The sequence below is a fragment of the Heteronotia binoei genome, chromosome 12 (assembly GCF_032191835.1).
Source record: "Heteronotia binoei isolate CCM8104 ecotype False Entrance Well chromosome 12, APGP_CSIRO_Hbin_v1, whole genome shotgun sequence".
Lineage (NCBI taxonomy): Eukaryota > Metazoa > Chordata > Lepidosauria > Squamata > Gekkonidae > Heteronotia > Heteronotia binoei.
In genome coordinates this window covers 74,727,094-74,749,209 of record NC_083234.1, presented here as the reverse complement: position 1 = coordinate 74,749,209, position 22,116 = coordinate 74,727,094, and the positions used below count along the sequence as shown (strand labels likewise).

Sequence of the window (22,116 nt, the reverse complement as noted above, 5' to 3'; positions counted from 1 at the left end):
AGAAATACATTGGAATACTGTGGATATACTTGGTGAGAACGGGTTTATGTAACGAGATAAAAATCCAATATCCCTGTTCAGTCTTGGGGGAGGTGTTTGTTCCAAGCGTCATAATAATTTGTAATTCTGCGATTTCCCTCTCCATTCTGTTCGTGAAGTTCCTTTGTGGTAAAACAGGCACCAAAGTAATTTTGACACATTGCTGCTACAGTATCATGTGGAAGCAATTCCATGTAGCAGGCGGAACCTCTACAGATTAATGAAGCCATCGAGCATGACAGTCTTAGTCAGGGGTCCTCAAACTTTTTAAATAGGGGGCCAGTTCACTGTCCCTCAGACTGTTGGAGGGCCGGACTGCCGTTACTGTACAGGGCTGCGGGCCGTCAGTTCTCCGTCTTCTGCATCTCTCTCACTTCCCCACACCACACACCCCGGCCTGGGAACTCACCTCACCTCGGTATCACCTCACACTCTGTCTCCGCCGCCTCAGCCCAGTGCCGGACGTGTGCGTTGCTAACGCAAGTTTAGGTCAAACGTCACTTCCGGTCTGATTTTGCCATAACCCGGCGGGCCGCATAAACGTCCTCAGCGGGCCGCATCTGGCCCGCGGGCCGTAGTTTGAGGACCCCTGGTCTTAGTCTTTGCCGAACAGCAGCAGCGTGATGGTCTGTTGAAGCCAGTATTGCCTACTCAAACGGGCAGCACCTCTCCAGGGGCTCAAGTTAAGGTCTTTCCCATCACCTCCTGCCTGGTCTTTTTAACTGGAGATGCTGAGGACTGAGGCGGGGACCTTCCGCACGCAGAGCAGATGTTCTAGCACTCAGCCACAGCTTCTCCGGGCCATCCAAAAATGAATAGGGACAAACCACGTGTAACGGAATCAAGAACAACAAGCCAAATGCTCACGGTTCACACAAGCTATATGAAATAAATATATTAAAGAAGGATTAAAGAGTAGGGTTGTCAATTTCTCAAACACTACAAAGGATACAAGTCCCGTCTTTGTTTTCGACAAAATGCAATGCAGACTGGACAATAAGGCTCTTGCATAAGTGCATATGTAAAGTTAGTCCGTTTTAAGGGAACTTGTGTTCCTTCCACCGTTATGGTGTGAAGCAGATGAACTCTGTTGGTCCCTGCACACAAAATGCTGTTATGCGACGGAATGCTAGCCCTACTGTTCCGTTTCTCAGAGGCTTCCTCAGGCATGCGTGCTCTTAGGACTCATTTTTTTCAAAATCTTCAAACCCTTCGAGTCATGCAAAGAGGCTGGCATCAATCCTTTGTAGTGCTTGAGAAATTGACAACCATACTCTTTATTCTTCTTTAATATATTTATTTCATATAGCTTGTGTGAACCTCCAGGTCACCTGTCAGTCTGTGCCAGACTTACTTGCTCAGATTACATATCCTGAGTGAATAAATCCTTGTCGTAAAAGGGCAGGTTCATTCATGTCAGAAGGGGAAATATCTCATAAGAACATAAGAACATAAGAGAAGCCATGTTGGATCAGGCCAGCGGCCCATCAAGTCCAACACTCTGTGTCACACAGTGGCAAAAAATGTTATATACACACATACACTGTGGCTAATAGCCACTGATGGACCTGTGCTCCATATTTTTATCTAAACCCATCTTGAAGGTGGCCATGCTTGTGGCCGCCACCACCTCCTGTGGCAGTGAATTGCACATGTTAATCACCCTTTGGGTGAAGAAGTACTTCCTTTTATCCGTCTTAACCTGTCTGCTCATAGGTGTTCCACCCCCTTCACCGCCCCCCCCCCCCCGTGTTCACTGAAATTTCCAATTTTTCCATTGGAAAAACTAAAATAAAAGGAGTGGAGTTCCACGGGCTGTGGCAATCACTTGGATTGGCTCAAGGCCTAAATCACAAGGACTAGTTCAGAGCGGAGGAGGAAAAGCAGAACTTTGAAGGGTGGTTGCCACAGAGACCATGCCTGGTTTTGCTGCTTTGTGATCTTCCAGTCCTTCATGAGAGCCAGGTTGGTGTAGTGGTTACATTCGCGGACTCTTATCTGGGAGAACCGAGTTTGATTTCCCACTCCTCTGCTTGCAGCTGCTGGAATGGCTTTGGGTCAGCCAGAGCTCTCGCAGGAGTTGTCCTTGAAAGGGCAGCTTCTGTGAGAGCCCTCTCAGCCCCACCCACCTCACATGGTGTCTGTTGTGGGGGAAGAAGATAAAGGAGATTGTAAGCCGCTCTGAGACTCTGATTCTGATAGTAGGGTGGGGTATAAATCTACAGTTGTCTTCTACTTCTTCATATCTCTGTGCAAGACTCGCAAGGACCTTTGGTTTGAGCTAGGATGGCTTCTCTAATTCTTAAACAGTGCTGAAAACCTGAGGCAGGTTAGGTTAGGGTGCTTGGGAAGAGCTCACGTATAGCATTTACGAAAATGGATGGGAAGCCTGGATTACAGTGGTGATCAGAACCCAGACCTTAAGATGGCCCAGAGTCCTCGCATCACATAACCTTCCCCGCCCCCCCCCCCCCTTTCTGTCCTCCGCAGCACTAATCCAGAGAAGAGCAGCATTGCCCCCTTCCGGAATCTGAAGCGGCCACTCCAGTTCCTGGGCCTCTTTGAGACCTCCCTTTGCCGTCTCTCCTACATCCCAGCTTACAAGGTAAGGCAGTGACAGAACAGAAAACGGCTGGTCTCTGACAGTTTTTGTGAAGAACAGGGTGTCAGCTTGTATGCCTTGAAGTTTTGCTTTATTACCTGAAGTGTTTATTTCCTGTGAACTAACCCTGCAGATCCCTGCTTTACGAACACCAATGTTGCAGAAGAATGTGAAGGGGGGACGGGAGGGGTGGAGAAGGTGCCAAGAGGGCTTTGAAATAAATAACATCTAGTCAGTTCCCAAGCATCTGGCCGGGACGAGCAAGGCCACAGGAGGGGAGGAGAGACAGGCTGTGTATGTGGAGAGATAACAGATATGGGACCCAGCAAAGGCCTCAATTTTATTGTGGGAAATGATTTAAAGCCCCTTCCTTTGACGTGTGCCAATAAATGCCTATGCCTGTACCCACCTCGCTATTAGTTTCAATAAACCTGCGTAGTGAGTAGTATTGCTGTATTCAATAAATAGAAAACTTTGTTTCAAAACAAAGCTAAGTCTATTCATCATTGAAACTTCAATGCCTCGGCGCTGACACAGGGCAGGGGCTGGAGAGGCCCTATCTGTCCCCTCCACCTTCACTTTTCTCCTTGAACTGACTCTGAGCGGCTCTCAAAACTCCAAGCTCCTGGAGTAGCACATACATAAGAACACGAGAGAAGCCAAGTTGGATCAGGCCAATGGCCCATCCAGGCCAATCTGCTCCATGTGTTTTTGCCTTCAAAACCATAAGAGTTTGTCCAAAAACCAAAGCATCACCAGGCAAAATCCCCAGGGAAGGGATGTCATAGCATTGGGGGCGTTGCGCAGCATCATCCCAATTTGGAGGTGGGGTTTCGCCCACCAGTCAACTGGCCCGTGGTGGATTGAAGCCCCCCAAAATGGGGGAAATCCCTCTGGCCCCTCAGGGCAGGCAACCCTGTATGTAGGCCAACAGTCTACTCACTACACTATGCTGGCTCCCTGCGTCGTCTCCAATGGGGATTCGTAACAATTTACAGTACTGCAGTATTTACAGTATTCCATGTCTAGTGTAATGCAGGGGTGGCCAAACTTGCTTAGCGTAAGAGCCGCAAAAAATAAACATCAGATGTTTGAGTGCCACAAGACATTATTATTATTATTATTAAATTTTATTTATATCCCGCCCTCCCCGCCTAGGCAGGCTCAGGGCGGCTAACAACATTCGAGTAAAACATTATACACTATACAATAATTAAAACGACATTAAAATTATACAATAGTTAAATACATCTTAAAAGCCGATCCAGTTTATATAATTTATAACTTAACAGCAGCAGAGATGTTCCGGGCGCTATTCTATCCATTTACTTATTTATATAATGGCAAGGATCACTATAGAGTTACTTTGTTAGATCATCAGTTCGGCCATCCTCTGACATGAACGTCAGAGGAAGGAGGGAAGGGAAGGGGAAGGAAGGAAGAGTGGCTCAGTAATAGAGCATCTGCTTGGTAAGTAGAAGGTCCCAGGTTCGATCCCTGGCATCTCCAACTAAAAAGGGTCCAGGCAAGTAGGTGTGAAAAACCACAACTTGAGACCCTGGAGAGCTGCTGCCAGTCTGAGTAGACAATACTGACTTTGTTGGACCAAGGGTCTGATTCAGTATAAGGCAGCTTCATATGTTCAAGGAAGGAAGGAAGGCAAATAGATGGGGAGGGAGAGGTGGAAAGAAAGCGACCTTTAACTTTAAATGCGTTCTCCGCACTGCTGGTTGGCTTGGCTTGGCGAAGTGATTTAAAGAAACAAGTGCCCTTTTCAAGCTGGCCAGTGGGGTGGTGGGGGCTTCAAAGAGCCAAACAATATGTGTGAAAGAGCCACATGTGGCTCCCAAGCCTCAGTTTGGCCACCCCTGGTGTAATACAAGCAAAATATAGCCCCCTGCTCCCAATGAACTTACAGGCTGCATTACCTGCAGCTGACCTCTGAGTCGCATCCGGGGGAAGGGATCTGACACTCTACTCAACTGCTCCGCACTTCTTTTTTTCCTTTCTGTCCCCGATGCCAGGTGACTGGGGATAAGAACGAAGACCAGGTGCTGAACGCCATCGAAGCATACACCGAACACCGGCAGGAGATCACGTCGCGTGCCATCAACCTCCTATTCGACATTGCCCGCATTGAACGCTGCACCCAGCTCTTGAGAGCCCTCAAGGTGAGAGTCCGCCGGTCCTTGTTGTCTCCCCCACACCCTCCTGTAAGGGAGCATCGGCCTCAGGCTTCATGCATGGAGCATGAAGCCACAGCTTGGAGCCACAGCAGTGCCGGCAGGAAGTCTTGTGCTTCACTGTGTGAAATGATTCGGTAACCCCAGGGCCAGGGGTCATTTCCAAGCATTGAGTCCTCCCCCGATCTGTCTCAGTTGTTGACTCCTGTGCAGAATCCGCTTTTATGGCTCCGTTCTTTGACTTGCGGTTTGGAGCCACACGTAGCCCTTTTGACTCTTTCCTTCCTCCGCATGCCCCCAGGCGGACAATGCTTTGGCTGCTGGATGAGCAGGCCAGCGAGAGGACAGAGCCGTCAGCCTAGACAGCAGCAAGGGTGGCTCGATTGTGTCTTTTTCCCAATCAAGAGAAAAGTTTTACGAGGCATAGTGAGAGGGAGGGCTTTTTTTGTCGCAGAGCCCAACGAAGAGCCCTGTAAGCTCTTGGAGGATTGGCTACATCACGGGGGAGTGGTTTAATATGCAAAGGAGCTCCTGCTACAAAAAAAAAAAGCCCTGGTGAGAGGGCTGGGGTCCCTAAAAGGACTGCATGCTTCTCCGAGTCTTAAAAAGCCCCTATGCCCTGACCATCGAACAGTGATAAGACCCCTGCCAGCAGCCTTATAGCCCAGGCTAACCTGAGCTCATCAGATCTTAGAAGCTAAACAGGGTTGGCCGCAGTTAGTATTTGGATGGAAGGCCACCACGGTTGTCCGGGATTGCTCCGCAGAGGCAGGCAATGGCAAGCCACCTCGCACGTCTCTTGCCTTGGAAGTTCCGCAGTTGCAACTTGATGGTGCACAATTGATAGAAATTATTAAATAAAACCCATGCCACATCCTTTCCTTTTAGGGACTTTTCGGACCTTAGGATAGCAAGGCCAAAAGAAGTGCCGCTTTCGAGCAACGTGCCTAGACGGGTTGACAGAGGAGAGGTCTGTCAACAACTATTAGCTATGCTGGTTAAATGGAACTTCCATGTTCAGAGGCAGCATGCCTCCAAATACCGAACGCTGGGGGGAAATGACCGGCTCCCAGCCTGTCAAGTTTTCAAGTGATCTAGGTGGCGTTTGGTGCAGTGGTTAAGTGCGCGGACTCTTATTTGGGAGAACCGGGTTTGATTCCTCACTCCTCCACTTGCACCTGCTGGAATGGCCTTGGGTCAGCCATAGCTCTGGCAGAGATTGTCCTTGAAAGGGCAGCTGCTGTGAGAGTCCTCTCAGCCCCACCCACCTTTCAGGGTGTCTGTTGTGGGGGAGGAAGATAAAGGAGATTGTGAGCCACACTGAGACTCTGTCCTTAAAAGGGCAGCTGCTGCAAGAGCTCTCTCAGCCCCACCCACCTCACAGGGTGTCTGTTGTGGGGGGGAGGGGAAGGTAAAGGAGATTATGAGCTCCTCTGAGATTCGGAGTGCAGGGCAGGATATAAATCCAATACCTTCTTCTTCATCTACTTCTTAGAAAAATTATTGGCATTTGTTGCAAAGTGACAAGGATTCCTTGTAAAGGATTAGATACAATGGGTGCGTACACGCTACAGTAAATAATGTGTTTTGCACCGGGATTGTTGCTGTGTAAGAATAGCAAAAATCCAGTTGCAAAATACATTATTTACTGGAGTATGAGCAGACCCGTTCAGGCTCCCTCCACAGATTTGTAGAGTTAGGAGTGGAACCTCCTAATCTGGAGGCAGTGTACTTCAGATTCTTAGGCCACCACCTAAATGCCCTACTTGTAAGTGACCCGGAGCTTGTGGCTGATCACTGTTCGAAGCAGCATGCTGGGCACATGGACACTGGTCCCATTCAGCAAGGCTCATCTTACCTTCAGCCATCTGTGCATTTTGTTTTGCTTAAAACACACACGTGGCAGAACATTGTGCCTCTTTTTGGGACAGCTGGTGATCACCGCTCTCAAGTGTCACAAGTACGACAAAAACATCCAGGTGACGGGGAGCGCCGCCCTCTTCTACCTCACCAATTCAGAGTACCGGATGGAGCAGAGCATCAAATTACGACGGCAGGTCATCCAGGTGGTGCTGAACGGCATGGAGTCGTACCAGGAAGTGACGGTAAGCGCCCTGCTGAATCCTGCCGCGTTCTTCCGTGCTAGAATCCCAGTTCTACCTCCCCAGGAAGTTCTGCGCCATGAAGATGAAACAAAACTTTGGGCTGGATCTCGTGTCAGCCTCCCACAAAGATGGACCGCACAACAACTTTCTCTGCCAAATCTTTTTTTTGTTGTTGTTATTGTAGTTATAAATCTTGAACATTAAAAATAAAACCTATCAGAGCCAACATGGTGTAAAAGTTCAAGACCAGGCCCAGCTAGATGTTACGACTCAATGCCCCCTGGAATAGCATTCTCATCTGCTTAAACCATTTTCATGCTTAAAACATTAGCGCGCTTGCAATACGTTAACAATCTCTGATAACTGACACCTCTTCCTCTGAATTATTGAATCAAAAACTGGAGACAATGTCTGTGCCGTAGCAGTCTTGAGCGTGGTGTTCAGGTGTTGTTCAGGTGTGTGTCTGTAAGTTGCAAACCTACTTTTGATTTATTGACCATTATTACAGTAATCTCATGGTCAGTGCTTTGAGCCTAAGACCCAAGGGAAAAGGGTTGCGCATTACGAGCTTTTGTACGTAAGTTGCTTGCTGTGCCAGTCAGAAAGTGGAAAAAACAGAGGATTTGCTCTGTAGCTCCTGTGTGATTGGCCAAACCTGGCCAAGCAAGCTGTGATGCAGAAGGAAGCAGATGACAGTGAGTTGCTTGTGGACCTGATAGGAGCCCTACAGGGGCCTGATCTGGCCCTCAGGCTGCACGTTTGACACCACTGCGCTAGGCTGATCCTGCATTGAGCAGGGGATTGGACTACATGGCCTATATGGCCCCATCCTACTGTGTGATTCTAGGATCCTGTGAGTAAGCGTCAGTGTCCATAGGATGATCCTTCCGCCATCGGTCACCCTTGCTTCCCCTTCCCAGGTGCAACGCAACTGCTGCCTGACCCTCTGCAACTTCAGCATCCCGGAGGAATTGGAGTTCCAGTACCGCCGGGTCAACGAGCTGCTCCTGAACATCCTCAACCCGACGCGGCAGGACGAGTCCATCCAGCGCATCGCCGTCCACCTCTGCAACGCCCTGGTGTGCCAGGTGGACAATGACCACAAGGAGGCTGTCGGCAAGATGGGCTTCGTCATGGTCAGTGGGTGTCCCGAAGGCGGTAGCTCAAGCGCTCGCTACGTTGAGTGTGGTTTTTAGAGATGCTCTAAGGCCTTTATTGTCCATGTAATCCAGCAGCTGTTGGAAACCACAATCGGACTCTGTCTGTCTGTCTATCATCTATCCATCTATCCTCTATCCATCCCTCTATCTATCCCTCTATCCATCCTCTAGCTATCCATCCATCCTCTGTCGGTCAGTCTTCTCTCTTCTATCATCTCTCTTCTATCTTCTATCATCTCTCATCTCTCTTCTATCATCTCTCTTCTATCATCCATCCATCATCTCTCTTCTATCATCTCTCTTCTATCATCCATCCATCTATCATCTATCCATCTATCTTCCATCCATCTATCATCTATCATCCATCCGTCATCCATCCATCTATCATCTATCATCCATCCATCCATATATCTTCCATCCATCTATCATCTATCTATCATTCCTATCCATCCTATCTATCCATCCTATCTAATCTATCTATCCTATCACCTTAGATTTATATGCCGCCCACTCTGCAAGTGGACTCTGGGCTGCTGACAGTCCTAGTAAGAACAATTTCAATTACAATTTTAAAACAATAAAAACATAACAGATAAACAATTTTTAAAAACTAGATATTTGTTGCTATACAAGGAATGTTGACATAGGCGGATCAGATTATTTTGATGTCCCAGTTCTTCTGTTAATCTGTTGGTGGTCCTTCTGATGGTATTATTCAGTTATATAGCCGTGGTGGCCTCATCCCATAATTGTTGTTATAGGCCTGAGCCCACGTCCCAGTGGGGTCTCCTTTGCTCCCACCTCTCTCGGGGTCCAGAGGCTGACCTCTTCCATCGGCTCTATCGCTTGTGACACCGGATCGCCTGCCAGGCATCCACCTTCGCAGACCCCTATTTTCTTCGCCACAAAAGGCTCTCACTTTAGAATTCTGAGTTGGACCCAAAGAACAGGGTGGTTTTGGCTTACCTGTTCATTGTGTTGTCAAGCTGATAAACTGCACAATTAACTTGTATCAAAGGGAAGATAAATGCTGTTGTCACTAACTCATCCTTTTGCGCTATTAACGTATCATCAGAGATCCCTTTTATTTTTTAAAATCATATTTTATTAGGATTATAAGGGGAAAAGGGGAATAGGAAGAATATATATATATTCCCCACATGCAACTCTTCTCTGAATAATCCTTACCATGCCAAAATTAGATTTATACATTTTACAATTCCAAATACTACAGAAGTTTTTTTCTACTCCATTAACCTTTCCAGATCTCTAAGTTTTAACCAATTATAAAAAGCCTTCCAGAGTCCCAAAAAATCTTCAATTTGCCCTTTCAATTTGTCCATTTCTGCACATTCCAAAGTCTTTACCATTAGTTCCTGTTCAGAAGGGATCTTGGAATCTTTCCAAAATGTTGCAAGCAGGATCCTAGCTGCTGTCACAACATGCAGAATAAAAGGTCTTTGGTTTTTATCTAAATCGTTTTTCATACAGTTCAATAAGAACAACTCTGGTTGGAAAGGTATTGAAATTTCTAAAATTGCCTGTAAGCCTGCATGGACTACGATCCAGAATTTATACATGTCCTTATATGTCCACCACATATGGTAAAATGTACCAGTATGTTTTTTACATTTCCAGCAAGTATTTGAAATATTTTTATACATTTCTGCTAACGGGTCTGGGAGAGATCCCTCTTTATTTAAGAAAAAGAAATCCTATTGGTCCCTTGAGAGAGCCAGTTCGATGTAGTGGTTAAGTGTGCAGAACCAGTTTTGATTTCCCACTCCTGCTGGAATGGCCTTGGGTCACCCATAGCTCTTGCAGCAGTTGTCCTTGAAAGGGCAACTGCTGCAAGAGCTCTCTCAGCCCCACCTACCTCACAGGGTGTCTGTTGTGGGGGTGGGGGAAGGTAAAGGAGATTGTGACTGCTCTGAGATTCAGAGAATAGGGCGGGATATAAATCCAGTATCATCTTCTTCTTCGTGATATGGTCGTTCAGAATGCATTGAACAGCATTAGAGTGAATTGAAGTGCATCGCATATTGGTTCGAAGAATATTTGTTCCTTTGTGTGGCTTCAGGTCAAGGAACCTTCCGGTTAAATAGGGCCCACCATGTCCCGTTTCTTGGGTGAATGCCACTGGGCTGCTTTTCTGCTCTTTGCCAACTTTCATTTTGTTTTTGCTTTGTCTCTTGTCAGACAGGCAGACGTAACCTTTATTGGCACAACAGAAAAGAAAAACAAGGTCCAAAGGAATTTCAAAATGGGACATACAACCCATAGTCATTTCCAAGCCCAACCAGCATGGAAATACAAGATACATGCAAAACTTAGCTAAGAAAAGTGGGGCAAGATATAAACTTTTCTCCCTTTGTCTCTTGTCAACAGACGATGCTGAAGCTGATTCAGAAGAAGCTGGTGGATAAAATGGTAAGCTCCAGGTCTCCCGAAGAGCTCAAAGCAGGATCCAGGCAGGCAGGCAGCCACCTGTGACTCAGAGGCCGGTGGCTGGCTCAGGCCCATCGCTGTTTAGGAGGAGATGAATGAAGGTCGTGACTTGTTTTGTGGCCATGCAGGTAGCAGTGGCCTTCTGCATCCCGCAAAGATTGTTTCGGGGAGGGGGCTAGCCATGTCGGTCTGGAGCAGCAGAACAGAATTTGAGTCCAGGAGATCCTTAAAAGACCAACAACATTTTCCAGAGTCTAACCTTTTGTGAAAGAAAGCTCTGTTTATCAGATTCACGATCTCTGATTCCCTGGGGAGTGTCATTGGCCTCTGAAGCTCTGCTGGCCTCTTCTGGTGCAATTCCATATCCAGCAGGAGCCCCACCTGTGAACTGACTTATTGGAAAGCAGCTGCTCTCCTTCCTTTGGGTCAGTGTCAGGGCTGCTACTGGACAGTTTCCAGCTAAAGCAGGGGTGGCCAGGCATGTGGCTCTTTCACACATATTGTGTGGCTCTCGAAGCCCCCACTGCCCTGCTGACCAGCTTGGAGAAGGCATTTAAAATTAAATTTGCTTTCTTTCCACCTCTCCCTCCCTCCTTCCTCCTCCATCTTTCTTCCTTCCCTCTTTCTTTCCACCTCTCCATCCATCCTGCCTCCTCCATTTATTTTCCTTCCTTCCCTCCCTCTTTCCTTCCTTCCCTCTTTCTTTCCACTTCTCCATCCATCCTGCCTCCTCCATCTATTTTCCTCCCTCCCTTCCTTCCTTCCTTCCCTCCCTCCTTCCTTCCCTCCTTCCTTCCTTCCTTCCTTCCTTCCTTCCTTCCTTCCTTCCTTCCTTCCTTCCTTCCTTCCCTCCCTCCTTCCTTCCCTCCTTCCGTTTTTCTTTCCACCTCTCCATCCATCCTGCCTCTTCCATCTATTTTCCTCCCTCCCTCCCTTCCTTCCTTCCTTCCTTCCCTCCCTTCCTTCCTTCCTTCCTTCCTTCCCTCCTTCCTTCCCTCCTTCCCTCCCTCCTTCCTTCCTTCCCTCCTTCCTTCCTTCCCTCCCTCCCTCCTTCCTTCCCTCCTTCCATTTTTCTTTCCACCTCTCCATCCATCCTGCCTCCTCCATCTATTTTCCTCCCTCCCTCCCTCCCTCCCTTCCTTCCTTCCTTCCTTCCTTCCCTCCCTTCCTTCCTTCCTTCCTTCCTTCCTTCCCTCCCTCCTTCCTTCCGTCCCTCCTTCCTTCCTTCCTTCCCTCCTTCCTTCCCTCCCTCCCTCCCTCCTTCCTTCCCTCCTCCTGTTTTTCTTTCCACCTCTCCATCCATCCTGCCTCCTCCATCTATTTTCCTCCCTCCCTCCCTCCCTCCCTCCCTCCCTTCCTTCCTTCCTTCCTTCCTTCCTTCCTTCCTTCCTTCCTTCCTTCCTTCCTTCCTTCCTTCCTTCCTCCCTTCCTCCCTTCCTCCCTTCCTTCCTCCCTTCCTTCCCTTCTTCCTTCCCTCCCTCCTTCCTTCCCTCCTCCTGTTTTTCTTTCCACCTCTCCATCCATCCTGCCTCCTCCATCTATTTTCCTCCCTCCCTCCCTCCCACATCTAACGTTTATTCTACGTGATTCTTCCATTAAGCAAGTTTCGCCAGCCCCGAGCTAAAACATCAAAGCTTTTTTTTTTTTTAAAGTGAGAAAACTTCTGGCCGAGATCCGTGCTGGTGAGTGAGCCTTCCAGGTGCTCCTGCCTCCAGGGTCTCCCCCCAGGCACCATTCCCTTCTGGCTCATTTTTAAAAAATGGATCCACTGATTAGATTTCTTTGTCACTGCTCATCCACAGGGTCTCACGGCGACTTACAAAATTAAAACTATATAGATAAGTTTAAAGCAATATTAAAACAGTGACAAATATAAAATATTAACATTTAAACTATTAAATTACACGGCTATCTTCCATACCACTGAGAAAAACAACCCAAATGTGGATTGTGCTCCAAAGGCCAATGTAAAGAATTTGGCCTTGCATGCCTTGTGGAAACTAAAGAAGTCCAGCAGGGCACAGGTGTCATCCATAGAGTAGGTGCCACAACTGAGAAGCCCCTTCCCCAGTAACAGCTAACCAAGCCATCCTCGGGCCAGGCACACAAAAGCCGATACTTTGAATAAAACTTTGATGGTGTTAAAGGTGCCACTGGACTCACACTTTGTAACGCATCAACATGGAAGAAGAAAACAACAATCAAGTTGCCTAAAAGTGGCAGCATGAAAGCTAAACTAAAAATGACAGCTAGAAAGGTCTGGAGGTTTCAAAACAGGCAAACATCCACCGTGTCAAATTAACAGAGGTCCAGAAAAAGGGGTGGGGGTGGGGGACTTAGCCTAGTACTAAAAATCCAGGATGTTGCTTTCAGAGCCAACTAAAAATCCAAGAGATGGACTTCCCCTCTGGGGCCCAAAGGAACCAGGGGCTCAAATAGTGACTTTAAAACTCTGGCAGCTTGATTTAGGGGCAGGCAGTCCTTTGGCCCTTATAGAAGGGCTTTTACTCTTGCCAGGTGTGATGTTATGCCATCTAAGGTAACAGAAGGGAGATATCGAAGGACTCCATACAGTGAAAGAATCTGTACATGCCCCATTGGTGAGGTGGAAACACTGGAACATATTCTTATTCATTGTCCCCTCTATAAGGAAATTAAGGACAAGACCATTCTCTCTATTTTAGAACAGTCTAAGGTGCTAAGATATCTCTGGGGAAACTGCTGGTTGATGAAATACCAGCATAGCCATCTTCAAGAGGGGTTTAGATAAAAATATGGAGCAGAGGTCCATCAGTGGCTATTAGCCACAAAAAAAATTTGCCACTGTGTGACACAGAGTGTTGGACTGGATGGGCCATTGGCCTGATCTAACATGGCTTCTCTTATGTTCTTATGTTCTAATCACTAGAGTGACAGCTAGGTTTTCCGCTCAAATGATCAAACAGAAGAATAGTTTTAAATCATAGGAGCGTCCTCTGTTGGTGTAGACCAGGCGTGGCTTAACATCGGAACCACATAGAATAAACGGCAGACGTTGGAGAGCCACAAGGGAGGAAGAGAGGGAAGGAAGGAGATATATGGAAAGAAAGCAACTTTAAATGCATTCTCCAAGCTACTGACTTGCTAGGCAAGGAGAAGTGATTTGAAAAGAGAAATGCCTTCTTCTCCAAGCAAGTCGATGGGGCGGTGGGGGCTTCAAGAGCCACACAATATGTGTGAAAGAGCCACATGTGGCTCTCAAGCCACAGTTTGGCCACCCCTGGTGTAGACTACTGCTATGTACTAAAATTTTATCGTCATTTTAATGTTGTATTATATGGACATGTATTTTAGTAGTATACCTTTGACAGATTAGTACTTTTTATTACTGATAGATTTGTGCTTTTTACCTGGTCTATGACTGTAATAATAAACACTGACTGACTGGCAGTCCTTTGGGTTCAAACCCCTTTAGGGCTTTGAAGGTAAGTGCCGGCGCTTTGAACAGAGTCCTGAAATGAACGGTCAGCAAACTTAGTTAAGCGCTGAAACGATTTGCCTGTCGCCAGCACCCATTAGCCGCTTTGATACCACTTTCAGAGCCAACTAGAATTTCCAGACCGTTTCCAAGTGCGCCTGCAGGACTCATCCCAAGATGTAACTCTTTTCCTTCCTCTGTTCCGGCAGTGCGACCAGGTGATGGAGTTCTCCTGGAGCGCCTTGTGGAACATCACAGACGAGACCCCCGACAACTGTGAAATGTTCCTCAACTACAGCGGCATGAAGCTATTCTTGGAGTGCTTAAAGGTGTGCAAAAGTTTTGTGGTTCCTGCCGCTTGCGGTTTCTGTTGTGGGTAATAAAATGAGAGCATCATGGGACAGGCATCTGAATTGGTCGTTTTGTTCCAGGCCTGCAGTTTAAGCGCTAAAGCATCTCGAATGAAGTCCTCCTTGGGGCGTTTTATCACCGGAGGCAGAAAATCTGAATATATTATTTTCGAAGCGATTGAAAATACTGTATAACTGCTCTGTACTATTTTGTATGGGCTTGTTGTCTTCTCTTAGGAATTCCCCAACAAACAGGAGCTGCACCGCAACATGCTGGGCCTGCTGGGGAACGTGGCCGAGGTGCAGGAGCTCCGCCCCCAGCTGATGACCTCGCAATTCATCAGTGTGTTCAGGTGAGAGCATCCCTTGCGCAGCGTGAGGACCTGACAGCGGCCACTGCTTGATATTTTAACCTGTGCTCGTTGCTTGAACGCTGTCTAGTTGGATGGCCGTGGCGCGTTGAACCTTGTAGGGTCCGTATGCAGGGAAACGGTTGCAAAATGAGCGACCTGTTTATTCCGATCAGGAGCTTATTAACAGCCCACGGCCAGTATATATAGATACTGCAACAATTGCTCAGAAGAGAATAATAAAACCCAGGGATCATTTTGTAGGAAAAAAGGCCCAGGAGTTCAGAAGAAGAAGAAGAAGATGATATTGGATTTATATCCCGCCCTCCACTCCGAAGAGTCTCAGAGCGGCTTACAATCTCCTTTACCTTCCTCCCCCACAACAGACACCCTGTGAGGTGGGTGGGGCTGGAGAGGGCTCTCACAGCAGCTGCCCTTTCAAGGACAACCTCTGCCAGAGCTATGGCTGACCCAAGGCCATGCTAGCAGGTGCAAGTGGAGGAGTGGGGAATCAAACCCGGTTCTCCCAGATAAGAGTCCGCACACTTAACCACTACACCAAACTGGCTCTCCAGTTCAGTTGCATATGCCCCAGGATCTGTGTGCAGCGGGGAAAGAACTCCTCACTGCATGCCGGCCCTGGGTGGAGGTTCAGGAGCTGCACTCCTGTGAGCTCCTGCGAATTCAAGCCCTGGTACAATCATAAAATGATTAAAACAATCTAAAACGAAATGCACAGATTTATTCAAATCCCAGCAGTGTTCTCACAATTGCTGGCGGAGCCCTTCTTCCCCTAGGCCAGCAAACCCAAAACATCCTTCCTCCGTTTCCAAGATAATATCTGAATGGGAATAAAAAGAAACAAAGGAAAACTCCAGGAATGGTGTGGAGGGAGAAAGAGAAGGGGGGATACAAAGAAGGAAAACCCGGCTCTGGCCTGGGTAGCCCAGGCAAGCCCAATCTCATCAGATCTTGGAAGCTGAGCCGGGCCGACCCTGGCAAATACTTGGAACGGGAGACCTCCCTTGAATACCAGAAGTGGGAGGCAGAGGCAGGCTTTATCAAGCCACTTCTCAGAAGGTCCTCCATGCCCCAGTAGGGGTAGACAGAAGTTGCTGTGACTTCAAGACATGCATGCACGCATACACACACATACCCAGGGACACAAATACAAAAAATACCGGGGGGAGGGGGGGAGGACAACCTGGAGAGTGAATGGAACAAGAAGACCAGGTGCTTACCAGTTTTCCTGATCCTACAGTGGTTGGGGTTGCCACTTCAGGGGCAATCCCTGTCATTTGAGGGCAGAGTGGTAAAGCTGCAGTACTGCAGTCCAAGCTCTCTGCTCACGACCTGAGTTTGATCCCGGCAAAAGCTGGGTTCAGGTAGCCGACTCAAGGTTGACTCAGCCTTCCATCCTTCCGAACCACCCCGTAAAAAGTCTGCTGTGAAAACATTGTGATGCGACGTCACCCCAGAGTCGGAAACGACTGGTGCTTGCGCAGGGGACTACGGTACCTTTGCCTCTTTAATAACCAGCCCTGGGCCGTTTGCCTGAGCCCAGGCTCAGGAGTCACCAGAGGAAAGTAGTGGCAGGCACCATGTTGGCGAACCTCACCGCTGATCTTACTTTTTTCCAGCTATTTTTTCAAATCCTCTCCTCCCTGCTGGGCGACGCTCCTAGCCTAAGGGTTAGGGATCACTGGGAGGCAAATGGATAGTTTGCAGATGATTTTGCTGACTTAAATTTACTTAACCCCAAGCAGCCTTGGGAGGGCCGCCTTCTAACATAAGAGAAGCCATGTTGGATCAGGCCAATGGCCCATCCAGTCCAACACTCTGTCTTACAGGGGCCAAAAAACCCCCCAGGTGCCATCAGGAGGTCCATCAGTGGGGCCAGGACACCAAAAGCCCTCACACTGTTGCCCCCCCCCCCAAGGACCAAGAATACAGAGCATCTCTGCCCCACACAGAGAGTTCCATCTATAAGAACATAAGAGAAGTCATGTTGGATCAGGCCAATGGCTCATCCAGTCCAACACTCTGTGTCACACAGTGGCCAAAAAACCCAGGTGCCATCAGGAGGTCCATCAGTGGGGCCAGGACACTAGAAGCCCTCCCACTTTTGCCCCCTCAAGCACCAAGAATACAGAGCATCACTGCCCCAGACAGAGAGTTCCAACGATAAACTGTGGCTAATAGCCACTGATGGACCTCTGCTCCAGATGTTTCTAATATTCTTGTTCTTCCAGTGGCGGATGGGTTTTGTCTTAACTTTACCAAAGCAGTTGCTGACTCTTTTGTGACATGTTCCATGACAGCAACCTGTTGGACAGCGAAGCCGACGGGATCGAGGTGTCCTACAACGCGTGCGGGGTCCTCTCCCACATCATGTTTGACGGGCCGGACGCCTGGGTGATAGCCGAGCCACGCAGAGAGGAAGTGGTGGACAGGATGTGGGCGGCTATTCAGCGCTGGGATGTCAACTCCAGGAGAAACATTAATTACAGGTGATCAGGAATCGGATCGCAGCTGTGAAAAGGGAGTCTCCGTAGTTGATCTAGGATCTTTTTGCCACTGAATCTAGTTGTCAGGGGCAGGTTGACTACTAAACCCTCTTATTTTTTATTTTTTTAAAAATTAGAATCTCCAGGGTCCACTGTTTTTTTTTTTTTAACTTTACAAAGCATTGATCTCTGTCAAGGAACTTCAGTTATGGCATAAGCAGGGCGTTTTTTGTAGAAAAAGCCCAGCAAGAGCTCATTTGCATATTAGGCCACACCCCTTGACACCAAGCCAGCCGGAACTGCATTCCTGCTAAAGAAAAAAAAGCCCTGGGCATAAGTAAGGAAAGCTGTCAGGCTACTGATCTGTCAAGGATGGCTTTGTCTGTTCTGACTGGCATGGCTTTTCAGGGTTCTCAGGTCAAGATCTTTCAGATTGCTGACTGCCTGATCTTTTTAACTGAAGATGCTGGGGACTGAACCAGAGACCTTCAGCATGCAAAATAGAAGTACTATCCACTATCCACTGAGCCACAGCTCCCAGCTCCCAAATCGTGCAGAGTAGGCCTGTTTATATACTCTCGGTGAAGAAAAGCACGCAGGGAAACTCACAAAGAGGATACAACAGAAACAGCAGGCTTTGGTTGCTTGTAGAACAAAGCAATAGACAAGTTGCACCTTTAAGACCAACTAAGTTTTATTTAGAATGTAAGCTTTCGTATGCTCTTAAGCAGACTTCATCGGCCAAAATGGGAACGGCAAGCAGCAATTCTTCATATAAGTGGGCAGTGTGGAATCATGGGAATGTTTTTAGCGGATTAAAAGAATCACCAATAGGGATCTGTGTTTGTTAGTGTAGGACAAAACAGGGTTAAAAAAACATTGGAGTGATAAAAAGCAGACTGCTGTCGTAGGCGCGAAGTGCCATAAATCTAGATAACGTTCTGGCTTTGTTAGTTTAAATAGAGGGCATGGCTTCTCAAGAGATTATAACATCCATATAGTTTGCCATAAGATGGGTTTGTATATGCAATAAAACAAACAGCCGATATCCCCCATTTGAGAATGTCAATACAAAAAGACCAAAAACAAACACCCCAAATATTCTGATACACTGTTCTAAAGGAGAAATAATATAAGTTAGCCCTTAGAAAAATAGGGTACATTAAAGTAGAGTGGAAGGCGGTTTAGTATATGTAATGAGACAAACAGCCCGCATCCCTCATTTGAGCATGTCAACACAAACCCCCCCCCCCCCCCCATTATTCTGATACACTATTCTAAAAGAGAAATATATTGGAACACTGTGGATGCACAGCTATACTCAGTGAGAGTTGATTTAGCATGTGTAATGAGATAAAAAAACCAATATCCCTGTTCAGTCCTGGGGAGGTGTTTGTTCCAAGTTTCATGATAATCCCAGAAGATATCAGAGGTATAATTACTTCCACTATGAGCCCAGATTTTTAAGGGATAGCAAATATGCTTAAAAGGCCAACGTAATTATCAGTCACTTTAATTCTTAATTGAGGTGTGGAGGATGTTTCCTGTCCGTCCTTACCACATAAACCGAGATGTCTCTTTTGCTGCTCACCGGTGCTTGATTTCCCGCCTGTGCAGGTCCTTTGAGCCAATCCTCCGACTCATTCCCCAAGGCATCTCTCCAGTGAGCCAGCACTGGGCAACCTGGGCGCTCTACAACCTCGTTTCTGTCTACCGTAAGTCCCCACCGAGAGAGCTTTCCTGCGGCAGCGGTCATTAGAGCCAAGGTTAATGAAATATCTTTTCCTTCCTCTTTTTTGCAGCGGACAAATACTGCCCCCTGCTGATCAAAGAGGGTGGACTCCTCCTTCTTCGGGATATGATTAAAATGGCCTCAGCGCGACCAGAAACCAAGGAAATGGGAAGGTAGGTTCTCTTGGGGTAAATCTGGCACTCCATGAATACGGGGAAGGACCATAATCCTTAAGACTGCAGCTTTTTGCATGTATAGTCTCCAGTATCTCCAGCACCAGTATCAGGTAGCAAGCCTTGGGGCCACGTCTTTGGAACCCATACCCTAAAAGTACACGTCGGTGAGGTTCCAGAAGCCTTTGCTCTCGCAGTTGCACTGCACCATATGTTCTGTGCTCCACAGCCTACTTTCATATGCTGACCTCTGACTATAAAGCCCGGGGCTTTTTTTGTTGTAGCAGGAACTCCTTTGCAAATTAGACCACACACCCCTTATCTAGCCAATCCTCCAAGAGCTTACAGGGCTCTTAGTACAGGGCCTGCTGTAAGATCTTGGAGGACTGGCTAAATTAGGGGTTTGTGGCCTAATATGCAGAAGAGTTCCTGCTACAAAAAAAGCCCTGATAAAGCCCATATGCCTGTATGCCTGCAGGTGATACACACATGCTCGAAGACATCTAGGGCCTTAGCAATAGTAATTGTGACGTGGGGTTTGTCCTGCCAACTGAACAGGAGCAGCACAGGTTTCATGAATATTGTACTCGGGAATATTGCACTTCAGAATCAAAGCCCCACAATTAGATGACAGTCCTAGTTTGGAGCACCCACCAAAAGGTACCTTGGGCCATAACGTTGCAAAATAAGCACAGTTCTGTTTCTTGATCAACCAAATGTGAATTTCCTTGACGAAGAGGTGTTTTTGGAGGCGAAAGGGAACCAGAGGAGGGTGTAAAGACGCAGCTGATACAGGTGGTTGCCCTCTGATGTGGCTGGAATCATACAGACATCATCCTACCGCTGCCATTACCTGGAGCTGACCTTCTTCTTGTTCATGCACGGAAGTTGTTTTTTTAAAACGTGTTCTCTTTGTTGTTCCGATGGCTCTCTGTGGCCTCCTGTATTTTTACCTTGTGTTATGTTTTAAACCAGAGGCGTCAAGCTCATTTGTTAAGAAGGCCAGATCTGACATAAATGAGACGTTGGGCCGGGCCATGTGTGTACCTATTTAAGATTAGGTAACAGAGCTAAACTTTTTTAAGGACACAGACAAACACAACTGAAGTGCTTTTTTTTTTTTAAACTTAAAACATGTTTAAAACATTAGCACTTGTTGGTTTTAAAGGTGCTCTCTTTGTATCTTTCACGTGCGATCCGGGGAATTGGCTCTTTCCTTCCTCCCCCAGGGACCAGGAGGGGGAGGAGCCTCCGTCAATGGAGAAAATCGAGGTTTTGCTCTGTAGCTCCTGTGCAGTTGAACAAGCCTTGTAAAGCAAGCTGAGATGCAGAGGGAAGCAAGAGAGAGGGAGAAGGAAGCAGACAAGAGCCAGTTGCTCAGGGGCCTGATAGGAGCCCTCCGGGGGTCTGATTTGGCTCCTGGGCCACATGTTTGACATCCCTTTTTAAACTTTATTTTGTGAACTACACAGAGGTTGGGTTACTGAAAAACTGGGTGTCCCTTATAAAACAAACAGACCTTTTCTCTCCCATCCGTAGCTTCCCCTGTTATAGAGAACCATCTCTCTGCTTTCCCACGACACTCTCTCAATTCCTCACCAGGGAAGTTATAGAATTTTGGAGTAACATTATGAACAGGAGTCTCTGTCGTTTCCTGCAACTCTTTCTTGATTCCTTTCCAGGAAAGTCATAGAGCATTGCAATAACTTTATGGACGAGAACATGGACACTTCAAGATAGAGGTGACCGGGGTGGCCGCCTCCTGCCGGCACTGGATCCAGCATCTCTCCGATTTCACTGTACATAGGTTGGACTTTCTCACCAGCTTAGCTGTTGGAAGGAGCCTTTATGAATATTTGTGTGTGTGCGCGCGCATGTGCGCGTGTGTGTACAAAGACTGTCCGCCAATGGAAATGCACATGAGTAGCAGTGGCCAGGGGGACACGTTGCACAACAGAAAGCGTTCATTTAAGTAGTGGTGTTTCCCCCCCTCCCTCTCCTTTTGTTTAAGACGTACAGATTGGAATTTTGTGTGTTTGTTTGTGTGTGTATGATTTCTGTATAAAAAAAGCAACAGTGACATCACATTTATCTGTCAGCCGTTTCTGGAGCACGTGAGATAAACGCATCCTGTGGGCGCAAATGTAAAGATTGAGCTGTGAGATGGATACATGGCTTTGGTCCCCTTTCTTTTTAAAACGTCTGTAAATGTCTAGATCAGGGGTGGCCAAACTGTGGCTCTTTCACACATATTGTGTGTCTCTCAAATATTGTGTGTCTTTTTTGCACATATTGTGTGTCTCTTTTGCATGTATTGTGTGTCCACTGCCCAGTTGGCCAGCTTGGAGAAGGCATTTTTCTCTTTAGGTCACTTTTCCACGCCAAGCCAGCTGGCAGCTTGGAGAATGCATTTGAGGTTAAAGTTGCTTTCTTTCCATCTCTCCTCCCTCACCCCATCTATTTTCCTTCCTTCCTTCCTTCCTTCCTTCCTTCCTTCCTTCCTTCCTTCCTTCCTTCCTTCCTTCCTTCCTTCCTTCCTTCCTTCCTTCCTTCCTTCCTTCCTTCCTTCCTTCCTTCCTTCCTTCCTTCCCGTCTTGTGGTTCTCAAACATCTGACATTCAGGTCTTGCAGGTCTCAAACATCTGACATTTATTCTATGTGGCTCTTACATTAAGGCAAGTTTGGCTACCCCTGGTCTAGATTACTGCCTTCCATTTTGGGTTGCTTGAGATCTGCTGATGCTCCCACAGAAGAGTAGATGATCTGAAATGGGTATGGCCAGGCCCCCTCAAGAGGAGGTCTGCCCTGTACGTCATGGTGGGAGGCAAGCAGAGGCTGGTAGCTGTAACGTTGTGGGGGGGGGCAGTCTAGGAGCAGTTCAGTTGCCTGGATTCAGCTGTCTTGAAAGGCCAGCCAGAATGCTTTTGGTCCCTTGATGTCACCTGACCCCTGCTGAACTGCAGTTCCATCTTCTGGCCATCCACAGTGGTGGCGCTGAAGTGAACCAGAG

The 22,116-nt window shown here is 47.4% G+C and overlaps 1 protein-coding gene across 1 annotated transcript in view; it reads left to right on the top strand.

The window, feature by feature from the left end:
• ZER1 (zyg-11 related cell cycle regulator) overlaps positions 1-21,193 on the top strand; it is a 44,700-nt gene extending 23,507 nt beyond the window's left edge. The window contains exons 6-16 of the mRNA XM_060250966.1: positions 2,530-2,644; positions 4,666-4,812; positions 6,756-6,929; positions 7,850-8,065; positions 10,478-10,519; positions 14,204-14,323; positions 14,582-14,697; positions 17,016-17,204; positions 18,819-18,916; positions 19,004-19,106; positions 20,789-21,193. Of these exons, the coding sequence (XP_060106949.1) occupies positions 2,530-2,644; positions 4,666-4,812; positions 6,756-6,929; positions 7,850-8,065; positions 10,478-10,519; positions 14,204-14,323; positions 14,582-14,697; positions 17,016-17,204; positions 18,819-18,916; positions 19,004-19,106; positions 20,789-20,846 (1,378 nt within the window). The 3' untranslated portion in view covers positions 20,847-21,193. The remainder of the gene's footprint in view (positions 1-2,529; positions 2,645-4,665; positions 4,813-6,755; positions 6,930-7,849; positions 8,066-10,477; positions 10,520-14,203; positions 14,324-14,581; positions 14,698-17,015; positions 17,205-18,818; positions 18,917-19,003; positions 19,107-20,788) is intronic.
• The last annotated feature ends 923 nt before the right edge of the window (positions 21,194-22,116 follow it).